The sequence below is a fragment of the Corvus moneduloides genome, chromosome 3, assembly GCF_009650955.1.
Source record: "Corvus moneduloides isolate bCorMon1 chromosome 3, bCorMon1.pri, whole genome shotgun sequence".
NCBI classification, from domain to species: domain Eukaryota; kingdom Metazoa; phylum Chordata; class Aves; order Passeriformes; family Corvidae; genus Corvus; species Corvus moneduloides.
The window spans coordinates 728,432-750,418 of NC_045478.1; the positions used below are offsets into that span (position 1 = coordinate 728,432).

The 21,987-nt window shown below is 53.6% G+C and overlaps 1 protein-coding gene across 1 annotated transcript in view; it reads left to right on the plus strand.

Annotated features, from left to right (window-relative positions):
• Nucleotides 1-21,987, plus strand: part of RAB10 (RAB10, member RAS oncogene family) — a 42,579-nt gene extending 20,592 nt beyond the window's left edge. Inside the window, exons 2-6 of the mRNA XM_032103203.1 lie at nucleotides 5,944-6,004; nucleotides 13,889-14,027; nucleotides 16,627-16,716; nucleotides 17,833-17,934; nucleotides 20,132-21,987. Of these exons, the coding sequence (XP_031959094.1) occupies nucleotides 5,944-6,004; nucleotides 13,889-14,027; nucleotides 16,627-16,716; nucleotides 17,833-17,934; nucleotides 20,132-20,215 (476 nt within the window). The 3' untranslated portion in view covers nucleotides 20,216-21,987. The remainder of the gene's footprint in view (nucleotides 1-5,943; nucleotides 6,005-13,888; nucleotides 14,028-16,626; nucleotides 16,717-17,832; nucleotides 17,935-20,131) is intronic.

Genomic DNA, 21,987 nt, shown 5'->3' on the forward strand with positions numbered 1-21,987 from the left:
GAACTCTAAACTCGTTCAAGACAATGCAGCTCTTGCAAAGAAGCTTTAATGCTGCGGTGTCACTTGCTTAGAGCAGGCAGCCGTTACCCTTGGTTAGCAGTTAAGATAGTTATTAATTATTTCGTAAGAAAGCTTCAGCAGTAAATCCACTTTCCCTTTCCAAGGAAAGCCCAGCACAAGCGCATCAGGCAAGAGCTGAGGGTTCTGCTTTTAATTAAGCTCTTAATGATCTCAGTTACTACTTAAGTCTTTCAAAACATTTCTTCTGCAAGGGATTCAGACCTGCACAGTGTGGATGAACAGCATCCCAAACCACACTCTACGTTTTAAGTGCCAACACTACTTTCCAGAGGTTTTCTAGGAACTGTTTTCTCCCTCCTTCACCCTTCAGCACAGAACAAGGTCTCAGTGTTGGTTTTTCCGGGTCTTGTCCCCAGCACTGGGCACTGGGACTTTGCTGGGACAACGATTTCACTTGGTGTGAGAGTTTTTGGAAGCGCAAGCTTGGACAGGAGAGTTTATTTTTGGAGGGGCAATAGCAAACCCCAGGCCAGGGGCTGTTTGTGCCTGGGACACTGGCACTGCTGGATTCCAGCTCTTTGGATACCTGTGGAAGAACACATGGATTACACAAACACACACCTGTTAGGGAAAGCCTTGGCTCCTCATCTTACTAAAAAATAAAACCCAGACAAAATCTGAACTCTTTTGGTGGTGCAGTGACTTCATTTATAGCTGACAGATTTACAGACTAGATAATCCAACCATAATCTCCATCCCCATCCCTGGAAGTGTCCAAGGCCAGATTGGACAGGGCTTGGAGCAGCCTGGGATGGTGGAGGGTGTGTCCCTGTCCCATCCAGTAGGACTGGATGGGCTTTAAAGTCCCAGCCCAAAACATTCCTTGACTTTGTAGTCAGGTGATACTCTTGGAGAAGGTGCTGTGGCTCAGGGTGACACAGCCCTGGGAGTGGCACAGCTGGGCACGGCCATCCAGACACCTCCTGGTGCTCCTCAGGAGATGGGAATGTGCCCTGAGTCCTGCCACGGGAGCTCAGGTGTTGAGAGCTGTTGTTTGAGTACACACTTAAAAACCCTGCCTGTTGTCAGAGCCTGTGGCACGAAGCTGGGTGGCTTGAACACACGAGATTTGAATGACAGTCACTGAGGCTGGAAAAGCACCCTCAGACCATCAGGTCTGACCATCCCCCAGCACTGCCAGGGCCACCACTGCCCCATGTCCCCAAGTGCCACATCCACGGGGCTTTAAATCCCTCCAGGGATGGGGCCTCCATCCCTGCTCTGGGCAGCTGTGCCAGGGCTGGACAGCCCTATCCATGAAGGGATTGTTCCCAATATCCACCCTGAGCCTGCCCTGGCCCAGCCTGAGGCCGTTCCCTCTCCTCCTGTCCCTGTTCCCTGCCAGCAGAGCCCGACCCTCCCGGCTGCCCCCTCCTGTCAGGGACTTGTGCAGAGCCACAAGGTCCCCCCGGAGCCTCCTTTGCTCCAGCCTGAGCCCCTTTCCCAGCTCCCTCAGCCACTCCTGGGGCTCCAGCCCCTTCCCAGCTCCTTTGCCCTGATGGACCTGAGGATGAATTTGTGCACGTTTGCTTTTCTTCCCCGAGCTGAGCACACGTGGTGCTGCTGCAGTGTGTACCCAGCAATTATTAATGAATTACAGACAAAATGCAGTTTTTTCTCTGCTGCTCTTGGCCTGTGCTGGGTGGGATGTGCCGTGTTTCGTGGGTTATCCCTGCAGGGTGGGATGTGCCTGCGGGATGGGGTGGGATGTGCCTGCGGGATGCCTGTCAGGCTCCAGCTCCCAGCCGTGCCCTCCTCCTGCCCTACATTCCGCTTCCTCCCGCCCAGAGTCCTCCCAGAGTCCTCCCCGTGCTCAATGGGGGCTTTGTTTGGAAGGAATGCAAACAAAATTCAGGCTGTGTGAAAAGGGCCAGCTCATCATTTGTAGCTCTGCAATGGACTGGAAAATAACTTTCTCCCTCCCTCTCGTGCTGGTGGCTGTGGGTCTGTCACTTGTGAGGAACAGTCACTTTGTGATTTAGTGGTAGAGGAGGGATCTCGGCAAGCCCTTGGCAGGGGCTTGGGAAGGTGTAAAGTCATAGGGAAGTGATTATGGACTTGAAGCTGTTCTGCTGATGCAGGTCCTGGCTGTTCGTTAACATCTTACATCTGAGACAGCTGGGAACACAAATCCCCTGAGCCAATAATTCTGTAATCCATCAGGACGTGCAGGGTTTGAACCTGCACAGGTACAAGTGGAGTTGTGGGCAGTATTCCCTGTGGATCTGGGGTGGAGGGGCCTGGCTTCAGTGTCCAGTGTGACCTGGCAGCCCCTGGAGCTGCTCCTGGGCCGTGTTTGCCATGGCTGGGCAGAGGAGACTCAGCACTGGTTAAGGGCAGTGTTTGCACTGCCCATGGGATCGACTGCTGGTGCTCCTTAAAGGCTTGGTACCCCAGGCCAGGAGCCCAGAAACTCCATAAAAGCTTCTGTCCTTTCTAGAGCTGAGTTCAGGTTTGTCACACCTGGGCCCATGGAATCATTGAATCCCAGACTGGTTTGGGTAAGAAGGGACCTTAAAGCCCATCCAGTGCCACCCCCGCCATGGGCAGGGACACCTCCCACTGTCCCAGGCTGCTCCCAGCCCCAATGTCCAGCCTGGCCTTGGGCACTGCCAGGGATCCAGGGGCAGCCCCAGCTGCTCTGGGCACCCTGTGCCAGGGCCTGCCCACCCTCCCAGGGAACAATTCCTGCCCAAAATCCCATCCATCCCTGCCCTCTGGCACTGGGAAGCCATTCCCTGTGTCCTGTCCCTCCATGCCTTGTCCTCAGTCCCTCTGCAGCTCTCCTGGAGCCCCTTCAGGCCCTGCAAGGGGCTCTGAGCTCTTCTTGGAGCTTTCTCTTCTCCAGGTGAGCACCCCCAGCTCTCCCAGCCTGGCTCCAGAGCAGAGGGGCTCCAGCCCTGGAGCAGCTCCGGGGCCTCCTCTGGGCTCTCTGCAGCAGCTCCACATCCTTGTGCTGCTGGCCCCAGGGCTGGGGCAGCTCTGCAGGTGGGGTCTCACCTGGGCAGAGGGGCAGAGGGGCAGAATCCCCCCTCCCCTGCTGCCCACACTGGGGGATCAGCCCAGGACTGGGAGGTTTTGGGCTCTCCTGTCCAGCCTCTCACCCACCAACACCCCAGGTTGTTTGAAGGAACAGGTGGAAGGCTGGGAATTGGAAGGAAGTGCAGGAGTGAGCTGGGCCCCATGAGGATGTGCCTGCTGTTAGTGTGAGCTGTGCTGAAGGGTAGTGAACATTTCCGCATCTTACTTGGAACATAAGGAATTTGTAAGATTTTTGTAAGCCTGGCAGTTTCTTCCAGGTTTTCCCGTGAATTCCAGCTTGCCCTGCTGAAGGTGATAAATATCGACACTTAATGAGGGAGTAATTTCATGCTCATCTTTAATTCATGAGCTCTGTCATTATCCCCCTGTGATGACGAGATGTCTGCTCCTCAGCCAGTCAGGTTTATACCCCGTTATCCTCTTCAGCTCTTTCCTGAACTGAATTTTCCTGGAAACCTCCTCGTATCTGTACCCTGTTTTCTGGGAAGCCTTTGTGTTTCTGCGTTTTATTGTCAGCAGCCTTCGACTGAACGGGCACCACAGCCACTCAGGAGTCTCCTTTTCCCAGTCTCTTGAAACTCCTTTGGAAGTATTTTGAGGGAAATACATTGCTATGTATAACAGCCTCCCTTTTCTGAAGGCTGAACTGGAATTATATTGGAATGGGAGCTGAGTAGAACATGGCATTAGAGATTTATTTTATTCCCAAGTACTGGAGTTGGCTAAATCCCTCCCAGTACAGAGAAGAGTTAATTTCCTTGCCTGGGTTAATAATTTACTTTATCTTAACACGTAAAAAGTGGCTCTCCAATATCCTGCTGCAGCTGGGCACAGCCCAGAAGTAACTGTCACCATATAAAAGATTTCATGTCTCATAGTTGGTGTTCATTTGTTTGGTTGCGTTGCTGGGGACACAACATGGCAGCAAACAACTCCTTGAAATGCTGAAAAAAATCCAGGGTTGGGTGGATTTGGGGCAGTTTTTTATCTTGGCAACCAATCATTCAGCAGGTTTATGTTTCCAATCACATTTGCGTGATAGTTAATACATTGATTCAGAAATGTAACTTAATGTGAGGGGTGCAGCAGTGCTGGGGCTGACTGGAAAACAAAGGAGCACTGCCCTGAGATGGGCAGGAGGTCCCAGGCTGCCATCCTGGGATTAATGCACAGCCGTGGCCTTAAGTCCCTGCAGGGCTTTGGATCCCAGAATCCCGGAATCCTCCGGGATCATCCAGGCCAAGCTGTGCCCAATGCCCATCTTGTCCCCAGCCCAGGGCACTGAGTGCCATGTCCAGGCCTTCCTTGGACACCTCCAGGGATGTCCCTGCAATGCCCAGCCCAGGACTGGGGCTTGCTGGGCTGGGTCGTGTCCAGCTCTCAGCCCATGAGGTTCTGTGTGCTGGGTGTTGGCTAAAAGGAGTTTGAAGCAGAGCTCCCATGCAAACTGGTTATGTAATAGTGCATTTCATAAATTCTGTTTAATCTTTCTTGGTATAAAATGACCTTGTAGATTTGGGAGGGAAGTTTGGGATTGCAGCTGCTGCCTTTTAAAAAGTCTAAATATAAACAGGTTTTTGGAAAGCATGAGGAATGATCAGTGGTGTTCTCTGATTGGAATTGAAAGTCAGAACGGTGCCATCTAATTAGTGTCAGAGCAGTTTGAGAGGATGGTTTGGAGCGTTCCTGCTGCTCTGGTGTAGCCTCTGCTGGTAATTCTTGTAGGCAGCTTTGGGAAGAGAAAGTTGAATCCTGGGGCAGCTCTGGGCCCCTCCTGACAGGAGAGACCCTGAGGGGCTGGAGCGTGTCCAGGGCAGGGAACGGAGCTGGGAAGGGGCTGGAGCAGCAGGAGCGGCTGAGGGAGCTGGGAAAGGGGCTCAGGCTGGAGCAAAGGAGGCTCCGGGGGGACCTTGTGGCTCTGCACGAGTCCCTGACAGGAGGGGGCAGCCGGGGGGGTCGGGCTGTGCTGGCAGGGAACAGGGACAGGAGGAGAGGGAACGGCCTCAGGCTGGGCCAGGGCAGGCTCAGGGTGGGCATCAGCAGGAATTTCTGCATGGAAAGGGTGCTCAGGCCTTGGCAGGGGCTGCCCAGGGAGGTTTGGAGTGCCCATCCCTGGAGGGGTTTAACAGCCATGTGCATGTGGCACTTGGGGACTTTTTGTATTGGTTTTGAAAGTAAAAACCCTTTTCATGGTCTGTGGGGAGGATCTGTGCTTGGCTGAGTTCTGAGTCCTGGTGACACTTCTGCCGAGGCCTGGCTTTGGCTGTCCCATATCTGAGGCTGAAGCAGGGATGGGTCTGGACAAGGAGACTGAGCTCTGATAATTCACATTTTCTTGCTGGGTAAAGCTTGCTGTGGCTTGAACTGTTCTGCATCCCCGTGGAAGCTCAGAGTGTCTGTAGACCCTGTTGGTGCTGGGGGGACGTGGGGCAGGGCAGCCCATGGCTCCCTGGAACAGCTCCCCAGGGAATGGGCACAGCCTGAGGCTGCCAGAGCTCCAGGAGCCTTTGGACAGCGCTCTCAGACAGGGGGGATTGTTGGGGCATCTGTGCAGGGCCAGGGGTTGGACTGGATGATCCTTGTGGGTCCCTCCTGCTCAGGGTATTCCAGGTGAAGGTGCCCAGTGCAGACCCCCGAGGCCCTGGCTGTGCTGGTTTCCCAGCTCCTCTCCCATTCCAGTGTCCCTGGTTTACCTGGCAGTTCAGTGAGAGGAGAAAAAAGCTGCTGTTCTGTCTCAGCCATTTGGAGTTGATGTGGAATTGATTTTTTTTTTTCAATGAATAAACACTAATTACTTATTTGTATGTTTGTTTATTTTAGGGATAGACTTCAAGATTAAAACTGTTGAATTACAAGGAAAGAAGATCAAGCTACAGATCTGGTGAGTAACACACATCTTCCTTCAGCAGCAGGTGTTGCTGGGGAGAGTTTGCTCTTCCTGAATTCCGTTCAGGGATCCAGGTTTGCAGCTGTGTGCTGTGTTTCCACAGTGGTCACACTCCATGTGTGTGTCTGGAGCAGCAGCAGTGTTTGTAACGACTGGGCCTGGCTGCTCCCTCGGACAGGCTGCTGGCAAACCTCTTGTTGGGCAGGAGAGGATCCTCACAGGCTGTGATTTAGTGGGAAGTGGTTTAAAACTGGAATTTTTAAATTAGGAGTTGCCTCCAGTCTGTGACTATAAATTGACTCGTAGCCTTGCTCTGTGTCAGCAAGAAAATGCAATCCAGGGCTGCACTTGGGCTGGAATTTTCCATGCTCAGCTGCCTGGAACACGGCTGTTCTGTGGGAATGTCTGACAAGAGGCAAAGCCTCAACTCCTTCCTTTGAGCTTCTGTGCATTTAACCAGAGGCTTTTCACCAGGTCAGCTCAGGAGAGCCGGGGGCTTTTCCTGGCCTGTGGGTCTGCCTGGGCTCCCTGCTCACCGTCTGCATTCTGCAGCTTCACTGAGAGCTCAGAACTGGGATTTGTCCTTTTTGTCCCACTCATAACAATCCTTATGGCTTCATAAGGTTGGTGTCTGTAGATGCAGGTGGGGGGGTTCCAGTTTGGAGGGGCACTGGTCTTTCCAGTCATTCCAGGCAGTCATTCCATGACTTCCAATCATGAGCAATTATCCTTCCTAACCAGTGCATCTGGAGTCTTCTTGTCACCAGCACCCTGAGGAAGTGTTAGAGCTGACAGAGAGTGGGTTTGGATGGGATTTTGGGAAGGAATTGTTCCCTGGGAGGGTGGGCAGGCCCTGGCACAGGGTGCCCAGAGCAGCTGGGGCTGCCCCTGGATCCCTGGCAGTGCCCAAGGCCAGGCTGGACATTGGGGCTGGGAGCAGCCTGGGACAGTGGGAGGTGTCCCTGCCCATGGCAGGGGTGGCACTGGATGGGCTTTAAGGTCCTTTCCAACCCAAACCATTCCATGACTCCATGATTAAACTTAAAAGGAAAATCATCATGAAATGTAAAAACAGAAAATACGGAAAAATGAGGATGTTTAATGCAGATATAAAGAACAAGCTGTAATGAAGCTGTGCAGATTGTGGGGTTTAGTGCCTTAGGGAAGTGGAGTTGGGTGAGCTGAGATTTATACGACGGCAACTTTTAAATGTCACAAAATTGGGAAGTTGTGGCCTGAATCTGCTGCTTGTTCCTGCTAGGTTCAAACTGCACATTTGAAATGAAATTTGGAAAGCAGAAAATGAAGCTCATACAGAAAGAAATAAAAATAATCTCAGTATTGTGTTTCCAACTTTACCTGTAGCAGGAGTGTTGCCCAGCAGTGGCTCAGTGTCTTGTGAAGGTGTTCTGTGCAGTGCATCTCTGTTTCCCCACTGCTTCCTCCCTTTGAACTCACCCCACACTTGCAGGAGCTGTGTAACCTTCCCAGAACAATCCAAGGCAGCAGCTGAGTGAGCAGGGGATGGATTTAGGGGAATGTTTCCCGTGTAAACCTGAGGCTGCTCTGGGAGCTTTCCTTGCTCCAGAGTATGGATCTGGTCTTATTAAACCTCCTGAGATTCCCATGGGCCACTTCTGGAGCTTCTCCAAGTCCCTCTGGACGACCCCGTCCTTCAGGTGTGACAACCACACCACCCCACACAGCAGGACAGCTCCTCACCTCTTCCTGGGTATGGAAAAAGTGCCCTCGTGACAGTCTCTCAGCCATGCCCTGACCTCTGAAATTTATATTTAGGAGTAAAGCAAGAACACAGAGGTCAGGCTGAATTAAACCCTGCCTGAGGTGAGAAGCAACTCGATACTCAGTAGCTTTAAAACTGGGGGTGCTGCTCTGCAAGGATCTGGCTGGGATTAGCGCGTTCTCTACTGCTCCAAACATAAATGTGCCTGCGAGGAGCAGGATGGCTCCCAGCCCTCAAGGAATGAGCTTGTCCGGGGCAGATCCATCAGGAGGACCACTGGGTGTCAGATTCTGGGTGGAGGCACGTCCAGGAACTGAGGATGTTCTTGGCTGGGTTATTGTCCAGCCCCTCTTTGGGAGAATTGCTGCTGGGACAGTCACCAGTGATGGCCTAGTGCAGGATCTGGGAGAAAGGAATTAATACACACGTGGGAGGGGAAACACTTACAAAGGGTGGGACCTGGAGGGGTTTACAGTGCTGAATGTCTGGAAGAATATTAATACTGTCATGGTGCAGAGAAAGAATGGAGGACCAGAGTGAGAGATCCAGGAAAAGATGGTGCTGGCTTTGGGAAAACGCTGAAGGACTTCAAAGGGAGAGGGTAATAAGGCTAAAAAATTAGTGTGATATCACACATTCAGGAGCTCAGGTAGAGTTGCTTTGAAATGGAAACCAAAAGGCTTTGGCATCCTCGAGTTCCCAGAACTCATTAACATAATGCAGCCACTGAGTAATGAAATGGGATTTCCCTGATGGTGTGGGCAGGAAGTGCATGTGTCAATCCCACAGAACACAGGTTTGATCAGCACTGCCTGGGGAGAAAGGGGCTGTCTTAGGAAGAACTACTGGAAAGATGAGGGTTCTTTAGGATATCAGAGCACATCTTTAAAATCCTGGATATCCTGAACAGGTAGGGAGGGTCTGACAGAACTCATTGCCGTTTCCAACGCCAGAACATCAGTTCTGGCCTGAGGCTGGAAAGTGGCACGTGGAAAGCACCAGGAAATGAAGTTTTGCTGAGAAACTCCTCATGGGATGTAGTGGTAGCTGCAGGTGTCCATGGAGGGGTTCACAAGGGATTTCACGAAGGAACAGTCTGGTTTGGACTCTTAAATCCACAGAGGGGATCCCTGGTTCCAGAATTCCTTAACCACTGGGAAATGGAAGCTGGAAAACCTCTGGCCTGCCCAGGTACTGCTCTGAGGTGCTTGTCAGGAGGCACAAAAAGCAGAGCTGGCTTTGTCATCCAGGCAAACTACAGGCTCAGAGGAGTGTTACTGTCAGCTAAAAATGTAATTTTTTCTTTTTTTCCTACTTAGCTGCTCCTCCAACTCTCCTGTCTTTAATGACATTTGTGTGTCAGCCTGTTTTCCTACAGTCTTCCTGACTGATTCCAAATTTTAGGAACAGCTTTATGTTTTTAGTGTGCAGCTCCTAACCGTGTGGAGGACTATAAAATAACATTTTATGTTATAACAGAGTGCATCTCTGCTGGCAATGCCTTTACATGGCCAGAGAGGTGTCCTCAGGGTCTTAGGTAATTCAGCAAGGAGCTGGTGTCAGAAATAATCCCCTGTCGTGGAATGACTGTGCGGGTGGCAGCAATGTGGTGTAGCCGTCCCGAGTCATTCCAGGTGTGGAAATTCCCTGTGGTGTGCAGGTTCTGGCATTCAGTGAGCGTGCTGGTGACCAGCCAGAGCTGCACACAGCTCCACTCCCTGGGTGCCATCAGCCTCATTAATTCTGCAATTACCCCAGGAATGTCTAGAAGTTAATTCTGTTTGCTGAGGGCTTTTGAGACTCAAGGTGGAAGATGTTCCTCTGGCATGTTAGTGCTGTAAAACAACTGGATAATTCTCTCGTTATGGATTTTTTTTTCCTGGCTGAGTATTGTTCAGAAAAGCTGAAGTTTGCCAGTCCTGGGGTACCTTACAGAGCACAGAATCCCAGGATCACTGAGGCTGGAAAAGCCCTCCCAGCCCATGGAGTCCAAGCTGTGCCCGATGCCCACCTTGTCCCAGCCCTGAGTGCTGTGCCCAGGCCTTCCTTGGATGCCTCCAGGGATGGGCACTCCAAACCTCCCTGGGCAGCCCCTGCCAAGGCCTGAGCACCCTTTCCATGGATCCAGCCTGTCCAGACCCCTGTGCAGAGCCCTCCAGCACATCCTCTCAGTCTGTGAGCTGACTGAGGATACCCTCAGTGCCCTTGTCCAGATCATCCGTGAAGGTGCTGAGCAGGACTGCCCCAGCCCCGAGCCCACTGGTGCCCATTCCCAGCTGGATGTGCTCCATCCCAGCTCTCCCTGGGCCCGGGTTTATCCCAGCCAGGAGTGCTGAGCCATGGGCTGGACAGGGGCACTTTTCCCTTTGGGAAGGGAAGTCCTCGGCCCGGTCGCTGCAGCTCCTGTGTTCCCCGGTCTCTCTGATGCAACACTGGCCTGCACAGTTCTGCAAATGTAACAGGAAACAGTGGGACAGTAATAAAATTCTTGGGATTATTTTGTTAGGAATTACTTGGTTTAACATGTTGAGGACCTTCATTTTGAGCCACGTGGACTGGGAGGATGCTCGCAAATCATCAGATCTGATCTCTTCTTGCTGCAGCCGTGTCAGTCTTTCATCAATAAATCATGTTCCATTTTAAGGTTTCTTTAGTCCCTGCCAGGTCAGCTGGAAAGCTGTCCCAGAAATTCCTTCCTCTCCAGGTTAAACCTCTAATATGATACAGCTTATGCATATTTTAATGTTGGCATGAGAATAATTCAAATAGATTTTTCACTTTCCTTGATCATCTCCTTTCCCCAGTCCCACAGGACAACCTCCTTTGTCTTCACAAAGCTGAACATCCGAGCTCTCCCTTTCCTCCCGTGCTTCATTTTCCTTGGCTGTTTCAATGATCCTTGCCCACACTAATGTGAGCTGGGAGAAGGAGCCAGCTTCCACACGTTTGTGCTACACCCAGGGCTTTGGAGCCTGTTCTCACCTCCCAGAGGTTTGAACAAAGGGATGTGGAGCCGGGGCAGCAACCAGGAGCCGCGTGCTCTGACTGTCTCCTGCCATTTGCCCAGGGTGGATCCAGCACTCGTGGGCACTCGGAGAACCATAACTCATTTCCTCTGTTTGCCTCAGCCAGCTCTAATCTCCCATCCATTAAGAGTTATCTCTGAATAATGAATGGGGAATCCATTAACAAGGGGAAAGGGCAGCTATAGTATTTATTTTTTTAAAAAAAAAGGGAAACACTCCAGGTTCTTTGCTTCTTCCCTCCCCAGCTTTCTTCTCTTCCATTAGCTGAGCTCCAGCTGCCAGAAAAAACAGTGGAGGAGTTAACCAGGCGAGTCAGTTGTAGGATGTGACAAGCAGTGAGTAGCAGCTCCGTATTGCCAATGCCAAGTTGTGTAAAACCACTCAGAATTGTTCCTGTGACAGCTGCTGGCCGTGGCAGGAGGGAGGAATCACAGATCCCGAATGTCTGGTGGGGTTGGTAAGGCTTTTCCAGCACTGTCCTGCTTGGTAGGAGCAAAGAGTGGGAGGGAGTAACCTGGGGGAAGGTGAGGCAAGTGGGTACAGAACTCAGGGGGAGAGAAAATAATGAGGGTGTGAGTGGAGATCTGTGGAGATATTTTGCAGGAGTTTGTTCTGAGGGAAGGAGAGGGTCCCTCTCTCTCTCTGGGATATGCTGGGAAAAACATCAATTAAAGTATTAAGTCCCCCAAATTACTTCATAGAATCCCAGAATGGTTTGGGTTGAAAGGGACCTTAAATCCCACCCCATTCCCACCCCTGCCACGGGCAGGGACACCTCCCACTGTCCCAGGCTGCTCCCAGCCCCAATGTCCAGCCTGGCCTTGGGCACTGCCAGGGATCCAGGGGCAGCCCCAGCTGCTCTGGGCACCCTGTGCCAGGGCCTGCCCACCCTCCTAGGGAAGAGTTAACAGCTGGGATAAGGGGATAGGCTGTGGGTCTTGTGTGGAAGATGAGCTGGAAAAGGTGAAGCTGTAAAGTTTAAATCCTATTGAGGAGTGGGTTTTGATTCCAGCTGCTCTCAGCCAGCTGGAGAAATGTCACTGGGAAAAGTCCTGTGAAATTCAGTGCAGCCAAGTGCTGAAGTTCAGTGTGGGAGATCAGTCCTCGAGTGTCAGAGCAGTCTGGTGAGGCCAGGGAGTGGGATCAGTGAACAGGAATGCCTCAGTGTGGGGCTGCTGAGGCTCAGCTGGAGTGTCCCGGGTTTTTCTGAGACATGGACAAATGGGAGGAGTCCAGAGGCAGTGGGAGCTGAGGCTGTACCTGAGCCCTTTGGCCAGTGGGTGCAGGCTGTGGAGGGTTTCCAGCAGCACACCTGGCATTTTCAGGAACAGTGTGGGGATCCCTGGATGGTTTGTGGAGCTGGGATTGGAGTCAGTTACCTCCCGAGGCCACAGCCAGTGATCCAGGCCTGTCAGGGCATCCCTGGCAGAGGGTGCTTGGGTTTGGGACCTGCCCAGTTCCTTCTCCTCTGCTCCTTGCTCTTGTCCTGGTGTCAGCAGCTCCAGGGGCAGATGGAGATCAGCTGCTGAGGGTGCTGGAGCAGCCCTCGGGGGCTGAGCCAAACGGAGCCGGCAGCGCTCTGGAGAAGGAAATTCACAGAGCTTTTCCCCTGCTTCTCGGGAACTCTTCCTCCTTGGCATCTTTGGATCTTGAGGCTTTCATTTACTCCCCATTTCCAGCTGATCCTTGGCCAGAAATCAGAGGTGTAAAACAGCTGAGGTGGCAGCTGTGGCCAGTGTTGGTTCTGCTGCAGGTGGCAGTGCTGGGGACAGCCGGGATTTCACCGCACTCGGTGCCTGGGGGTGGCCTGGCCCTGCCAGGGCTTTGCTGGGACCTCTGCAGTGCCTGAGAGGGAAATGAGTTAAACTCCATCACCTTTCTCAGGGTACTGGATTGTGAGCCAGGAGCTCAGGGGGATACTGGGCCTTTCCGGAGGGGGTTGTGGGGTGTGTAACCTTGATTTAGACCTGTTTAAATTTGGAAATACCTTTGATTCTCCCTTGTCATAGAATCACTGAATCCCAGACTGGTTTGAGTTGGAAGGGACCTCAAAGCCCATCCAGTGCCAGCCCTGCCATGGGCAGGGACACCTCCCAGTGTCCCAGGCTGCTCCCAGCCCCAATGTCCAGCCTGGCCTTGGGCACTGCCAGGGATCCAGGGGCAGCCCCAGCTGCTCTGGGCACCCTGTGCCAGGGCCTGCCCACCCTCCCAGGGAACAATTCCTTCCCAATCTCCCACCCAGCCCTGCCCTCTGGCACTGGGAAGCCATTCCCTGTGTCCTGTCCCTCCGTGCCTTGTCCCCAGTCCCTCTCCAGCTCTCCCGGAGCCCCTTCAGACCCTGCAAGGGGCTCGGAGCTCTTCCTGGATCCTTCTCTTCTCCAGGTGAGCACCCCCAGCTCTCCCAGCCTGGCTCCAGAGCAGAGGGGCTCCTGCTCTCAGAGCATCTCTGTGGCCTCCAAGAGCTGTGTGTTCCTCTTACATGAACAGTGTCAGTGAAAACTGTCTGTAAAGCTACAATCTCTTGGGTTTATGGCCTCTGAAAGACATTGCAGAATGTGTAGTTAATTTTTCATTTATGATTCTCAAATTAATTCTCAGTTAATTCTCAATATACAGCTAATTCCCACCTTACTGCCATGCAGGTTTGTTTAACCACATCTCAGCCATCCCACCAAAGATCCCAGAAGGAGATGGGAAAATCCAGGCTGTCATTGATGTTTTGTGATCAGTTTCCAGCATATTGCTTACATTCACCAACATTTAACAGCACAGCCCAGCTGAGCTGATATTCCATAGGCTTTGATCAAAAATGTCAAGAACATACATTTGTAAGATCAAGGTAAAGCTTCATAAAATTGAGAACAAAATGCCTCTGAGTGTTAAGTCTGAGTTCCAGAGAGTGTTGAGTGATTGTCTCTGTGGCTGCTGGCATGGAAAGGGAGCCTGTGGGCCATCGTGGGGGTGGTGGTGACGGGACAGTTCCAGGCTCCTGGAGAAGCTCGTGCATCCCTTGGGAGGGGCGCAGGGAGCACACACAGGTGCCTGGTGGATGCACCCCGCTGCTTCCCTCGGAGCCGGTCTGTGACGGGGCCGTGGTGTTTCCCACAGGGACACGGCGGGGCAGGAGCGGTTCCACACCATCACCACCTCCTACTACCGAGGGGCCATGGGCATCATGCTGGTGTACGACATCACCAACGCCAAGAGCTTCGAGAACATCAGCAAGTGGCTCAGGAACATCGACGAGGTGAGTGACACATCCCAAACCTGAGCGCTTGTGGCGACCCAAAGGATCCCCAGAGCTCAGCTCTGCCCCAGCCTGGGGACCTTGGGTGTCCTGTGTCCCCTCAGCTCTGGCATCAGCTGTGCCAGGAGGGTTGTGACATTAAACAGGAGCCTGTGGTGTCCTGAAGTACCCACTGTGTACATGAGCAAACTGTGCCTGTGCTGGAGGAGGGTGGGAAGTGGGGAGCACACTGGGAACTCGGAAGGGCAGGTTTGGGAGCAGCTCACACCACACAGTGAGGGCAGAGGGGCAGCACAGCCAGGAGCTGCAGAGCAGCTACACTGTGTGTTACTACTCATAGTAGCTGTTTCCTGAGTGTGAGTGGGGAAATGCTCAAAGGTAATTAAACATCACCGTCTCCAGTCCCTCACAGTCATGTCATAAAATATTTGGAGGTTTCTCATGGCTGGTGCAGGTAGCTTGGATCCTGCTGCTGGGAGTGTGTGTGGGTGGCTGATTGTTGCCCTTGGCAGAGGAGAACCAGGATAGGGAGGCTGGAAAATTTCAGGCAAGGTCAAGTGAAGCAGAAGAAAGTGATGTGGAAGCATTAAGTGCTTGCATCCCCAAGAGTTCATCCTCCAGGAGTTCTGAGATGGCAAGAGAGCAGCACAACTGGTTCTTGGCTTTGTTACGCTGTTCCCATGTGGAATAGATGTTTGGATTTTCCTAGAAAGCATGGAGATGGCCCTGAGCTGAGCACAGGTGAGGGCTGTCAGGCACTGCTCAGTGGAACACTGAGGCACAGCAAAAATGGGATGTTGGGATTTGAATTTCCCAGCATGAAAAGTGGGACCATGATCGTGTTTATGGAAAAGTGCCCAGTGTGGTGGGAACAGGAGAGGGGGATAAGGCAGCACAGGAAGAGACTCAGCAATGAGTTGAAACTAAACTTGAAACAGAGGCCTTTGGATTCTGCAGTTGCTTTGTTAAAAACCTCTGAGGTGTCCAGGTGAGTGATGGATGTCATTGGTCCTATCGGGGCTGAGAAGTGCTTTTGGCACCCTCATGTTCTCAATCTGTGCCACACAAACTGGGCAGCTGATTTCGGGTGCATTGTGGAGGCTGCTCAGGGACTGTGGCTGTAAAAGGGACCTTAGGAGGCTTTTTTATTGTGGGGGAAGCTCAGTAATGGAGTGTCTCTGCCGGAATCACGGAGTCATTGAGATTGGAAAATCCCTTGGAGATCATAGAGTCCAACCATCCCCCAGCACTGCCAAGGCCACCACTGCCCCCCGTCCCCAAGTGCCACATCCACAGGGCTTTTAAATCCCTCCAGAGATGGGGAGTCCACCCCTGCCCTGGGCAGCCTGTGGGGAACTAGTTTTTCCCAGGTCCTTTCCTGCCTGGCATCTTTCCAGCCCCTCTGCCCCAGCCTGGAGTGCTCCAGGGGGTTGGTGTGACCCCGGTGCAGGACCCAGCACTTGGCCTTGTTGAGCCTCACCCCACTGGCCCAGCCCGTGATCCAGCCTGTCCTGATCCCTCTGCAGAGCTTCCTGCCTCCAGCAGATCCACATCCCACCCCAGTGGGGCTGTCTGTGAGCTGGCCGAGGGTGCTGCCCTCAATCCCCGTGCCCAGATCATCCGTGAAGGTGCTGAGCAGGACTGCCCCAGCCCTGAGCCCACTGGTGCCCGTTCCCAGCTGGATGTGCTGCATCCCAGCTCTCCCTGGGCCCGGGTTTATCCCAGCCAGGAATGTCCCTGTCCAAGCCAGGAGCTGCTGCTTTCTCCAGGAGAATGCCGTGGGAAACGGTGCCGAAGGCTTCATCAGAGCCCAGGCAGATGCATCCACAGCCTTTCCCTCATCCATTAAGGAGGTCACCCTGTCACAGAAGGAGGTCAGGCTGGTCAAGCAGGACCTGTCACAAAGCCAGGCTGGCTGGGCCTGGTCTCCTGCTTGTCCTGCACGTGCCGTGTGATCACACTCCAGGTGATCTGCTCCAGGACTTTCCCCGGCTCTGAGGTCAGTCTGACAGGCCTGGAGTTCTGGATCCTCCTTCAGTACTTGGAGCCTGGCATCACACTGGCCAGCCTCTGGTGAGATGGGACCTGATGATAAATGATCCATATTCCCCCTCCAGAGAGGCCTGTGCTGCAGGGAATGGGCTGAACGTGGGATTCCTCAGCCCTGCCCAGGCTGACACTGCCTCCTCCTGCCCTGACACCATGCAGGAAGCACCGAGCCCTCCCCTCCCTGTCCCTTTGGAGACCCTGCTCCGCTCTCTGCCTTCTGTTGCCCTTCTCTCCTTCATTTCTCTCTTTGGGTCCTGCCCTGTTTTCCTCCCCAGTCCCTCTTTCTCCCCTGGTTCATCCCTCACATTGTGCAGTGGCAAAGTAGGAAGGAGAAAACCATTAACCAGCTCTAGGAAGTCATTAGGAGGCTGGGGTGAATTAACAGCTTGTTCCTCTGCCACTGCAGTGCAGAAGCTCTGTTGTGGGCAGCTGTAGATGTCCCCAAATTCCAGCTGCACATGGTGGCCTGGCCACACCGAAGTGAAGCAGATATTTGGGGTGTGGTGGGGGAGATGTGGAGCCCTGTAACCCTGTCCCTGTGTCCTTCCAGCACGCCAATGAGGATGTGGAGAGGATGCTGTTAGGAAACAAGTGTGACATGGAAGATAAAAGAGTTGTCCCTAAAGCAAAAGGTGAACAGGTGAGTGTCAAACAAAAACTTTTTATCCAAGTCAGCAAATCGCTGCCTAGACTTCTGCCTGCTCCAGGGGGTTGGGATGCCCCAGTGGGATGTGCCAGGGAATGACCACAGGAGATGGATTTGCTGATGGGTTCTAAGTCCTGGGAGTGTTTTCTCAGAAACTGCCATGAATGGGATGAGTTCAGCTGCAGTTCCTGCTTCCTTTGGTAACTCAAAATTCCCAGACATCCCTGAAGTTCCTCACCGTGTGACACTGTGTGGTGTCCGTCCTCTCACATCCAGACACAGACCTGGGATTATTTAGTACATTTTAATTGATCTGAATTGTGAAGTTCTGAATCTTCCTCTGAGCCGCCTCACCTGGCTGGGGCTGCTGGTGCCTGTTGGGGCTGAGTCACAAAACCCCAGAATGAGTTTGGGAAAGAGCTCCCAGAGCATCCAGTCCAACCTGTGCCTGATGCCCACCTTGTCCCCAGCCCAGAGCTCTGAGTGCCACCTCCAGCCCTTCCTGGGACACCTCCAGGGATGGGCACTCCAAACCTCCCTGGGCAGCCCCTGCCAAGGCCTGAGCACCCTTTCCATGGGGAAATTCCTGCTGCTGTCCACCCTGAGCCTGCCCTGGCCCAGCCTGAGGCCGTTCCCTCTCCTCCTGTCCCTGTTCCCTGCCAGCAGAGCCCGACCCCCCCGGCTGCCCCCTCCTGTCAGGGACTTGTGCAGAGCCACAAGGTCCCCCCGGAGCCTCCTTTGCTCCAGCCTGAGCCCCTTTCCCAGCTCCCTCAGCCACTCCTGCTGCTCCAGCCCCTTCCCAGCTCCGTTCCCTGCCCTGGACACGCTCCAGCCCCTCAGGGTCTCTCCTGTCAGGAGGGGCCCAGAGCTGCCCCCAGCACTGGAGGTGCCCCAGCAGTGCCAGCACAGGGGACGGGCACTGCCCTGGCCCTGCTGCCAGCCCAGAGCTGGCACAGCCCCGGGGCCAGTGGCCTCTTGCCCCCCTGGGCACCCCTGGGCTCGTGTCCAGTCCAGTATTCCCTGCTGTATAAATGGTGCTGATCCCAAAGTGGTGGTGGCACTGCTGGCATATCCCCAGGGTCTCTAACCTCCCTCTCTCTGTTTGTGCAGATTGCCAGGGAGCACGGTATTAGGTTTTTCGAAACTAGTGCAAAAGCAAATATAAACATTGAGAAGGCATTCCTCACATTAGCAGAAGACATTCTTCGAAAGGTAGGTGCTCCCAGCATTCCTGTGGAACAAATATCCTGAAATTCCACCTCTCATTATTTTGATGTTCACCTGACTTGTTGCAGTGTTTGACTTTGCTGTGCGGAGGCAAAGGAGCCCCTGAAGGAGCAGGGCTCAACTTCTGAAGCTTGTTTGATGTTTTGTTGTTGTGGGGGTGCTGCCTACAGGGAGGAAGCCGAGGAACTGAAGCTCCTGCTTGTTTGGCCCTTACACTCACGGTTGTGTGCGTGTGCTGGAGTTAAACCATTTCCATTGGCAGGGAGAGAATTGTCCTTTCCTGCCACCGTCTCTGTCCATGCACTGGCAGCTCGTGGGGGCTGTTGGGAAGAGCTCAGGCGTGGTGGGTGGGACAGGAACGAGCTCTGCCCCTCCCAGCCGTGCTCCCAGGAATCAGTTCCCAGCCATGGCATTTCCTTGCACTGCTTCATCTGGTGTTGGCTCCCCTTCCTGAAGGGTGCAATGTGCCATGGAGCCATGGAATCAATGAGGTTGGAAAAGCCCTGTGAGAGCAGCGAGTCCAACCATCCCCCAGCACTGCCAGGGCCACCACTGACCCCTGTCCCCAAGTGCCACATCCACGGGGCTTTTAATCCCTCCAGCTGTGCCAGGGTTGGACAACCTTTCCAGGAAGAAATTGTTCCCTATATCCAGTCTAAACCCTCCTGGCACAGCCTGAGGCCATTTCCTCTCCTGTTCCCTGGGAGCAGAGCCCGACACCCTTGGCTGTCCCCTCAGAGCCACAAGGTCCCCCCGGAGCCTCCTTTGCTCCAGCCTGAGCCCCTTTCCCAGCTCCCTCAGCCGCTCCTGCTGCTCCAGCCCCTTCCCAGCTCCGTTCCCTGCCCTGGACACGCTCCAGCCCCTCAGGGTCTCTCCTGTCAGGAGGGGCCCAGAGCTGCCCCCAGCACTGGAGGTGCCCCAGCAGTGCCAGCACAGGGGACGGGCACTGCCCTGGCCCTGCTGCCACCTCCATGGCCTGTACCAGACCCCTCTGTGCCCAGAGCTGCTGGGTGCTGCTGTACCTGTGCCCCTGACATGTTTCCTGAGTAGAAGATGCATCAACTTCCCATGGGTGCCACTGTGGTGTTCCAGGACTGGGCTGGGCTGGATCCGTGCGCGGCTCCAGGGCCGTTTCCGTGGGATGCATCCCATGGCCAAGGGCTCAGTGTGCACAGGAACCCCTGTGCTGGAACATTCCTGCCTAGGAGCAAGTCATGGAAACTCTGTGGAGCTCCAGACACAGGGATTGGCCAACCCTGGCATTTGTGTTGCTGCTCCTACACAAGTGAACCCCATCCTGAGCCTGTCCCTGTCTTCCTCCTCTCTCCCGTGTGAATGCTGTGGATAATGTCACCCAGTTGTCACTGATGTCCTCAGACATTTCTTAATCTGCTTTTGTCCAGCTTTGTGTGAGAGATGGGGTGAAACCCCCTGGCCTTTGGTGAACAGGAGGTCAGGCTACAAACCATACCAACCTTTGGGCCTTAAATCTTCATTTTTGCCCTCTCTAATTATCCTGGGTGTTCTTTTGCAAGGCTGTTTCAAAGAGAGTTAAAAAAGGAATGTGGAGACTGAAGTGTGGTGAGGGTTTAGGTTCGTTTCCAACCAGCTGGAAGTGGATGTTGGTGTTGGAACAAACCCACTCAGTGGGTTTGGCTTTGGTGTCACCGAGTTCCGTCCTGTGACAAGGAGGAGCCTGTGTGTCCTCTGCCTCGGGAGTGGCTGTCCCAGGAGCAGGGAGCAGAGGCTGGGAACAAGCCCAGTTCATCCATAAAAACTGTGGGGTTTGGAGGTCATGAGTTCACATAATCTGAGTTCAGCTGGTGGTGTTTGTAGGCTGGGATTTCCTTACTCCACCAAACCCAGCGTCGGCTCTGTGTGCAGGACCTGAAACAGCCCCAGGTGACTTTGGGGTGGTCCCAGTCCAAGCACTGGGTTTTCTCCCAGCTTTCCAGTTGTTGGTTTAAAACAAACCAAATAAAAGAAGCCCTTGAATTGGTTTTGCACATTTGTGCTGGAGCGGGGGGAGGATCCCCTGCGTCCCGTGGAGCTCTTTGTGCGCAGCTGGTTCCCAGTTCCGTCCGGTGGTGTCAGTCCTCGCGAGCCGCCGTCTCTCCGGCTCGGAGTGTTCTCCTGGCAATCTCCCGGAGCCATCTAACTGTGTTCACTTGTTTCCTTGCAGACCCCTGTAAAAGAGCCCAACAGTGAAAATGTAGATATCAGCAGTGGCGGTGGGGTGACGGGCTGGAAGAGCAAGTGCTGCTGAACCTTCTCCTCTCTCACCAATCGCCATCCACCGCCCCTTTTTTCTCGCTGCAAAACAAACCACTCTGCCCGTTTTTTAACCTGAAACCAATGTTTTTGTTCCTCATCTTAACGAGCTCCTGCCTCCCCTTGGTTTTCCGGCTAGGACAGCTTTGCCTACTCCAGTTTTCTCAACACATGTATAGGAAATTCATCTCCGTGACTTCATTTCCATGTCCCTGCTCAACTCACCACTACGTTTGGGTTGTATTATAGTCCCGTCCCTCCTGCCATTAAACCCCAGAGCAATCATACTCAAGTCTCTTCTGCAAATTGTATAAGAATAAAGGTTAGAATTAACAATTGATTTTGTACAACAGTGGAATTTTCTGTCATGGATCATGTGCTTGAGTCACCATATTCTCTAGATGCATCAGCAAGAGCCAGGAAAAACTCATTTTCGCCTTGAGTCCGTGAGTGGGGTTTCTTTGTCCTGTGCCTTATGTGGAAAAAGGAACTTTTATTTTCACTTTCTTTTCTCTTTTCTGGTGGAAGCATGTGCAGGAGACATCCCATCCCCCCGTGCCATTGAGTCCTGACCTCTGTAGTGGTTGCTTTCTGTAACGTTGGTGTCATGCATCGAGGACAAAGGGTGGTGCAAACAAAAGCAAACTCCATGTAACCTGCTGTGTCTCCTCTTGGCGACCCCGCCGTTCCCAACTCTTCCTGCTGCCATTTTTTTTCTCACTTTGCCGCTCTTTCCTTTTTTTTTTAATTTTTTGCCTGCATGCTGCTTTGATTTGCATTTCTCCATGGTGTGATGTGTTAATGGAAAGGATGGCAACGCGGTGTGTTTGCCAAAAATTTAATACAAAGCACTGATTTAGCTTCCGAGGTAAAAATGTTGAGATTCCTACTAACCCCCCTAGCCCTGTCCGTCACTAGCGATTCCCTCCTCCCGCATAGCCCCGGCCTGTCCCTATGGAAGAGTTATTTGCATGCACTAGTTTCTATGGAGGGTGATGTGGTTGTCTACTTTCTGTGTATGAATATAACCTGGATTCCCAAACTGACAGCAGTTCATTAACGCGAGCTCCCAGCTTCTGTCCCCGCCGGCCGCTCCGAGGGCTGCGGGGCCGGGCGAAGGCCGAGCGGAACTGGATAGAAGGGGAAGGAAAGGAAACAAACCAGCCAGTGGGCAGTTTAATTTATTACCTCCCTGGAAGCTTTCCACTTTCCAGTGTCCGCAGCCGCGCCGGCCGTGCCGGGCCAGCCCCGCCCCGGATCCCGGATCCCGGATCCCGGGACGGAGCGGCCTTTCCAGCTCTCGTGCCCGCTCCTGCCGCTGTCCCCCGGCCGTGCTGGCCCTGTCCTGCTGCGGGACGGGCCCAGGGCCGCCGGGCCCGGTGCCGAGCGCTCGCCCCGGCGGTGAATCCCGCTCGGCCCCGCTCCCCGAGCCGCGCTCCGCTCCCGGGCCCGGCTGCGCGGGGTTGGCATCGGCACCGGCCCCGCTCCGCCCGAGCCGCGGCCGCTAACGCTGAGTGAATTTTAATGAAATGACGGTGTTGTAACATGGAACTCCTCGTCCGGAGCGGCTCCTTCCCGCGTGGGGGGACTCACCGAGGTGTCTCCCTGTCCCTCTGTATTTGGCATTTGTCCCTGTGTGTGTTAACCCATCCCAGGCGAGTGGCTGGTGGGGTCGGGCTCAGCGTTGTACAGAGTCCGGCCACTTTTGGTTAAATCTGCACTTTCTAACGTGATCAAAAAGGGAAAAAAAAAAAAAGGCAAAATCTA